We start from the raw sequence: 7921 nt of genomic DNA, 5'->3' as shown, positions 1-7921 counted from the left end.
TCGTACTCAAAATTATTTACTTATCCAAGTTTCGCCCATTTAACTATCGCTCTACTTATACACTATTTTACAAAAATCACTGTTTCAAACCAAAGGGACCCGGCACAGTGTTGGGATAGTATAAAAAGGTAATTCTAGAAAAAAAAATAGTTTATATATAATATATATATTTAAATATGATGTTCCATCGTTGTTCAAAAACGGTTAAAAAGCAGCACGCCTCCAGATTCATGCTAATTTTCATGATTATTTGAAAATGTATTTAACAGTTTATTATTGTATATATTTACCAAACGAAGGCAATTTACACATTATCAATGGCACTTACAACCAATGTAAATTACTATAAAGAGATCAAATATGCAAAAATAGCCCTTAATTACTGCGTTAGTAGTACTCGAAGAGTGACGGAATGTGCCAAAAAAGTTTCATTCAGTTTTTTTTAGTTTGTTGGTCTTTCCTTTTTCTTTTCTTTGGGATGTGTGTGTAGGGTGTTGGGGGACCTGTTTTTTTACGTAACACTCTCCTTTTAAAAATGTTATTTTCAGTATTTTTTTGCCTGTGATTTGATCCTTATAAAATAAATTTTGAAAACTGAAATCTGTGAAATGCTGCACATTTCATTATCTCTATGAACAAAGTCCAATCAACCGACAAAAGTCTGCGTTATTCCAGTATTAAATTTTGATTTCATTGCTCTAGATAACGAAAATTTCATTTTCTAGAATCTAGTTTACCAGAGCAATAGGAACGACGGACGTAAAAATGTAGTCACGTTATATAGTTTCTGTCTTTTCTTTCCTTTTTCTTTAAAAAGGTCAGAGTCTTTTAGACATGTGGGACTGGACTGATTTTAAGAAAATATGAATACTAGAGGCGTTTATTGTACAAGTGATATCTTGAGTGTTTCAAGATTAGCGGGTATGCTGAAGACGATGAGGGTGGATACCAAGAAAATAAAATTGACATTGACCCTAAAAAAATGCCACTGGAGCGATTTTTAAACCCAAACGGTAGACGTACCTTACAGTTAAAATCGTTGTGCCGCGCTATTTCAGAGACGTTTCATGCTCAAGAGAGTTGCTATTTATTTGAAGATCTGTTTACTAGTGGAGCCCGGAGTCTACAAAAGATTTATTTTATTTATTTTAGGTGGTGAAAAGCATTTGGCGCATGATTAAATTATCGTTCAAAGCGTTAGACCTTGGCCTACGGCTACAGGGCATATCGAGTCAAGTTAATATGTGCAAAAAGCGCATTGACGTTCAACTTGTAGTCATAAACAACCTTTTCTATGCCACCCCCCCCCCCCAAAAAAAAAAAAAAAAAAACCTGAAAATTCATTATAAAATCATTTTGACGTGTCTATTTTGATAGCTTGCATACAGACGATATAAAAGCACACTTTCCCTGCACATTTCTGCATTCTACAGTTAGAAGGATTTACATAGCGTTTTAAACATAGGTAAATGTTAAATTTTTAAAACTCTCGTGTACTAGTAATTATCATTTTAAGGACAGGTTGGAAAGGAGCTTTTTATATGAGTAGACTTGTTTATGTAAAAACTTAAAATAAAATCAATGTATTCAATTTGATATGAATGTTTTCATGACACCATTACAATGTGCTATGATAAATAATAATCGTATTTATAATTCTATTTGGAAAAAAATCGTTATAAAATCAAATAACTGTATAAATGAATAGAAAAAGTGGTCAATTTTTTCATTAAACAATAGAATATTCAATCATCCATAGTTTTACATAACGTTTATTCGTCTTGGTGCAGAAATATATTGAAAAATTCATGTACAGACGCTTAGATTAAAAATCTTACAGTGTTGAGTAAAAAATGATCGTGTTTTACTCAGCATTAAAAGATTTTGGGCTAGTTTTGATATTTTCTCATTATTTATTCATTTTTAAAACAGCTTTAAACATTCACCTTCAATTGCGAAGAACGATGGCAAACGACTATCTCTTAAACAAATGGAAGACCTGGTTTAAAGCACTTGGGGCGAAGGATGGAGTTCTGACAAGACAGGACGTGTCCGAGGAAGAGTAAGTTATAATGTTGTATATACATGTACATACTTATCTGCATACCAATCTGCCAAATTAAAGCATGCCAGTGTGCTATATTTTCCTGGTCCTTTGATATGAGAGATAGAGAGGCTGCTTTAATTATTATCTCACATGAACAGACTCGATAACACCGCCAAGTTGTGATTTTCACCTACTAGTATACTTTTTGTTGGTTTTATATGCTCTCTGGCTAGCAATCTACCTTATCTGATTTTTATGATTAAGATTTAAGAATAAACATTGTTGTTTTGAGTTGCTATGGGGCGTGAGGGACAAGTGTAGCATAATATCTCAAAAATGTAATTTTTTGGTTGTTTCAGTGGCTTCCGAGAGATCTCCCCTTTTAAACGATACTTCTGGCATTACCGAATGCACGAAAAGTACACAAAAAGATCGTTTTGTTTTTAAACTTTTCTAAAGAAAAAAGTAACAATTGTTGATAAATAACGGATATAAAACCTTTATAAAGTTATATATAACGATATGACGGCACATGTTGAATAACAACATGATTGTCTGGCGAAAATGCAAATCTAAAGTCAGTATAAATTATCATATCTGTTAACATTTTGTTTTGAAGAAATAAGCATTGCTTGAACAATAAAGGGGGAACAGATTACAGTACTCGGTAGTACTGTAATTACATGTATGAATCCTTCCCCATTAATGATGATTTTAGAACATGTTTTGGTGATAAATATGTTTTTACGTTTGCGTGGCAAATAACCTTTGCTCGAAAAGGTCATTAAACAATTGAGGGCCTTTGTCTGCGAGCAAAATCCATGTGATATCTTAAATATCATTGGCAAACCATACAGCTGATAAAAGCAAAATATCATTGTCTATTACAGAAATAAATTTGCGCATCTCCACCATTTCGGCGAGGAGAAGAAAAAAGACATTACCGGAAAATTGGACAAATGGTGGGATGAGTTTATATTCCGTAAAAGGCCGGGCCTTATCACAGAACAAGATTTTGTTGAAATGCAGCAAGCCGATTACAAGGCATACAAAGGGAAGTACGCTAAATGGATAGAGACAAGTTCCAAGACGATCTTTGATATATTAGACATAAATCACGACGGTATGATAAATGAAGAAGAATTTTTGATCGCCTTTAGATCATCTGGTCATGAAAACGTCCAGTTAGATAAAGATTTCTTCAACTCTTACCAGCCGGATAATGGCAAAGTTCCCGTTAAGAAAATGGTAGATACATGGGTGACATTTGTAACATGTGAGGACAGTTCGCAAAAAGATATAATCAAAGAAGCATTTGAAGCAGGTGTGTAAAGGGCTTACAAACCATTCACTGATATGGTCACATAAAGGCAACTGTATGCAGTACAATTATATGCATGTTTGCTTGCATGTATGTATTTATTTATGTATATGTATGTTAAACAGGAATTAAAAAAATGTTGATTATTTTCATTCTTAAATAAACAGAAAGTAAAATTAAATATCGTTGTAAGAATTTTTCCCTTTATATGTATGAAAATATTTCACCATATATCGTATAATGTCATCAAAGTATATTTTCAAATAAAGACCTTGTTTCATGAAAGTATATAAAGCTATATATCTGATGCAAAAATTATTGTTTGAAATTTAAAAAAGTATGCTTCCAGAATGCTTGTATGGAATAGATACGGTAATTTATTGCCTTAAAATCGAATAAAATTTTTTTTCAACTCTTACGAGCCGGATAATGGCAAAAATTCCGTTAAGAAAATGATAGATACATGTGTGACATTCACAAAATCATTGCAAAACGGATAAAACCCTACTTAAAATAGCAAAATGATATTTTGATCCGGAACATTCTATTTTGTTTGTATAGAGTTTGATGATTGATTAAGAACATGTAACATGCCTACGAATATTACGTTAAAGACTGCCTGTATTAATTGACTTTGAGATAATTTGTCAAAAATGTAACACAACGTTAATAAAGTGGTATCTTGTTTTCCAAATAATCACAAATTTAACTAAGGTAATGGCCAAAAAGCAAAGATTGTTCAGGACAGAGCGATTGTGATTTGATTCTTTGTTTTTTATTTGGCAATGTCATGTAATGGCCAAAGAGCAAAGATTGTTCAGGACAGAGCGATTGTGATTTGATTTTTTGTTTTTTATTTGGCAATGTCATGAAGATAAAACAATTTAGCAATAAAGCAGAACAGGCAGAATGCAACTTTAGTAGACGCAACTTAATAACTATCAAATTATGATATTTCTTTATATCTAGTCAAGTAAAGTTGAGACCTGTTCAAGCAAGGCCACTATGACAGATACTTATGTATTCAAACACATGAAATTCTTAATGTTGTTGCAAATCCCTATTTCACGAAAATGATCCTAAGCAGGCAGTTTAAGTTTGAAAAAAGCGGATTAGAAGACTATGCATGCAAGTCGAAATTATTTAAAACAAACAACAATGTCATGCATGCCCCATATCTAGGTGACTAAATTATCAAGGCCACTCAAGGTATGCATAAATTACAACAGCGGGTTAATTGTTGCATTACAATTTGCAGAAGCACAAGGGCATATTCGAAAGCAATAGCCCGCAATACGAGGGATCGCAAAACGGTGCATTAAAGTCATTTTTGCATTAAAGTACATGTCTATATTGGTTATTCCACTTTTCCGTTCACGCCCCTGCAATTGTCAAGCCTTAATCTTGATAGTTGGATCTCATGTTACAGTAAAACTACCGGGACCTTTTAATGTTGACATGTGTCACGCATATTAAATAACGTGCAACACCGGTGCTAGCTTGTGATATTGTCTGTTAATGCATGTTTTATTTCCCATTAATGTATACCTGCGTACGTAGTGCATATGTAGTGCATATGTAAGAATGCGTATTGTTACATTGGCATATATTTGAGTTCCAACGAGCTTAACACTTTTATTGTTTCATCAATTATATTTTATTGACGTAAATAAGAATGCAATGTTTTTTTTGTTGTTGTTTTCTTTTAGTTTCAAGTTTATTAGCGTCATCAGCAAATCAATTGCCTTGGGCATTTACAAAGAAAACAAATGAAGTATGGCAAAGACAAAATAGTAATAGCAATACAAAATTATACACACAAAGACTTTCATGAAACAGTTACAGTTTCATGGGTATTTTTAAGCAATTCAAAAGCTTCTTTAATAAATTTCGATAATAGAATTAATTTCGTTTTGCTGTTACAAGAATAAGACTATCAAATTTATTTAAGGAAGGTCATGATATGTTACCAAGGTATTTCTGACGAATTTGAGAGTATTTTGTTCATCAAAGAAAATATTCTCTTCTTCACACCATTTATTTCTGTTCCTAAGCGTATAAGAAAATTGTGGCGGTAACATGTTGATTCTAATTATTGCAAAATCTTTATTTATTTAAGTTATTTAATTCATTTCTCCTTCCCCCGTAAAAATCACTTGGTTTATTACACACCGTAAAGTTACAAGCACTGTAATGCGCTTTCAGTATATGGTATTTGTGATATAAAGTTCAGTTTCGGGCTGGGTCCGGAGTCGAAATTGTGCTTTCTTGTACAAAGGTATCCCTTTCACCGTCCTTGGCCATTAATGCGACTGTGGTACACTACGACAATGTCTCAAAAAGCGACTGCGATGCAGAATGTTATGGGCTAAAAATTCACGAAGGTACAGGAGTTACAGGCACATTTGGAAAAAAAGTAGCTGATACTGAGTTAATATAATATTTCAAAATGTGAAATTGTAAGGATATAACACATTTTTATTGTATAATAGTGTCGAATAGCACTTAGATTATGCTTGATCGTCTTTAAACTTTATTATGGGCTATAAAGTTGTTACGCTTTATTAACTATTTTAAACGAAATAAAGTTAATGATTAAATAAATTGTATATGTACATAAAATGTCAAATAAACTGAAAATAAATTATAAGCTTATGAATTATAATTACATTATTTTATTTCAAATTTTGAACACACCATAAAAACTACAATGACTCTTTTTAATGCCTTGTAAATTTTAGAAGCAGAATCGACTTTGCTGTGTCCCTAATTGTCGAGCTTTGTTTAGTCTACAATAGTAGAATCTGTTGCTGCTAGCAGGCAAAGGGTTTTATCAGTAAAAGAGGACCTGAAAAAATAAAACAGTTGATTATTCAACAAGTACACAGCTATGAAAACCAACTGCTCTGAGCACAATTGATCATATCTAGTCACGTAATTTTGAGATCACTTCAAACAAGGACACTTTGATAGATAAATATCTATTCATAGACATAAAATACTAATTGTTTCTCCCAACTCATTATTCATTTGAAATGATTATTATCAGACATTTTTATTAAACTGTTTAAGTGGATTTGGAGGCTATGCATACTACAAACCGAATAATCATTAAAATTGACACATGTTTTTTTTGCATGTGACACAAACACTACGTGGCGTTCCATATCATGGCGACTCATTTTTTCAAATATCCATACTTTAAAATACGTGTTGTTTCACGTTATTGTCTTTTGTGTTGGTCATTGATTTGTCAAGTTTAAACAATTATCATTAAGCATTTAAATGTTGGTTTCAGAGCACGATAAGTAACTAAGGAGCATTGTATTTAATTGAATTGATGAGTATATATCAATATTTTTCCTTCACATTTTTCAGTACATACGTTTTGCTTTTAGCAGACTTTGCAATACAGTGACTCCGCCATTTACATTTTAATATATTAACCTTCTCTTCCACAGGAAGGTTGGATATTCAAAAATCATTTGCAAACACGGAGTTGATTTATTGTTCACACCGATCGTGATATACGCTGGCCAACTTCAACAATTATATCCTTATCTATATTATCATTATCCTGTGGGAAACGAACTTTGTATCACTAATAACACATAAATCAAGTGCCGTGCTAAACTTAAGATATATTTGTTTCACTTCAAATTTTACTGTGATGTTATGTTTATATTTCGTAAGTGGAACAGTAACTTTTATTTTGTGATAAGAAAACAAAAAGCCTTTTTTTATTTTGGATTTGAGTTCCCTTCTTAAAACAGCAATTATGTTCAGTGTTGATAAAACACTGAGAACATACTGTAGAAATAACGCTGAATTTGAAGTATATGTGATAAATGTAGCAAAATATTAAGAAATCGATATTTTGACTTCCATACCAAACAATGTACCACTATAACAAAAAAGAAAAGATGATATAGCGATAAGGACAATGAGTATTTGTTTTTGAAATTTTAACAAAAAGCTTTAGAAAAAATAAGTATGGAAATTTCGACTATAAACACGATGCAATTGCCGGAGAACAAATTATTTTTGTAACAGTACTTCATATTGTTTTGGAAGCAAGAGGAATGTAACAGAAAACTGAAATTGTAATCTTTAACAAAAATCGATTTGCCGTACATATTCATGAAAACAAAAGTCGTTTTATTGCTTACATAAGCATTTATTTTACTTCTTTAATTAATTTTGAGAAATTTTAAGGGAATTGTACATTGAAAGCATAAAAAGATGTTATAAATAGTATTTTCGGTTAAAATAAATTTTCACTTATTTTCTAATTAACTTTTGTAAATTGAAATATAATGAAATTCAAATTCAAGCCTCAATGTTGCATGGTTGGTCTTTTTTTGGACTTTTTTATCAATGCGAGCTATGGTTCAAAAGTTTAAGGCCATTGTTTAATTCATATCAAGTCCTCTCTAATCTCTGAAGCATCATTTACATGTCAAGGTTTATACGTCTGTAGGTCATAAACACTTCTGTCTGGCCTACTTTCCATTCATGAATATTACTACGCCAATTTACGATGAAAATAACAT

The 7921-nt window shown here is 31.7% G+C and overlaps 1 protein-coding gene across 1 annotated transcript; it reads left to right on the top strand.

Moving 5' to 3' along the window:
- Positions 1–1330: 1330 nt before the first annotated feature.
- LOC132753127 (sarcoplasmic calcium-binding protein-like) lies at positions 1331–3382 on the top strand. Its single transcript, XM_060743552.1, has 3 exons — positions 1331–1465; positions 1933–2062; positions 2938–3382. The coding sequence occupies exons 2-3, from the start codon at positions 1965–1967 to the stop codon at positions 3377–3379; spliced, it is 540 nt and encodes a 179-aa protein (XP_060599535.1). The 5' UTR covers positions 1331–1465; positions 1933–1964; the 3' UTR covers positions 3380–3382.
- The last annotated feature ends 4539 nt before the right edge of the window (positions 3383–7921 follow it).

Source organism: Ruditapes philippinarum, unplaced genomic scaffold, assembly GCF_026571515.1.
Source record: "Ruditapes philippinarum isolate M1 unplaced genomic scaffold, ASM2657151v2 ctg299_1_1_1_1, whole genome shotgun sequence".
In the NCBI taxonomy this organism is placed as follows: domain Eukaryota; kingdom Metazoa; phylum Mollusca; class Bivalvia; order Venerida; family Veneridae; genus Ruditapes; species Ruditapes philippinarum.
This window is presented reverse-complemented; position numbering and strand designations above follow the sequence as displayed.

Excerpts from the sequence above, each read along its gene's own strand:
- LOC132753127 (XM_060743552.1), top strand. The coding sequence starts at position 1,965 with ATGGCAAACGACTATCTCTTAAACAAATGGAAGACCTGGTTTAAAGCA. Across the intron at positions 2,063-2,937 it reads CAGGACGTGTCCGAGGAAGA|AAATAAATTTGCGCATCTCC; the intron begins GTAAGTTATAAT and ends TGTCTATTACAG.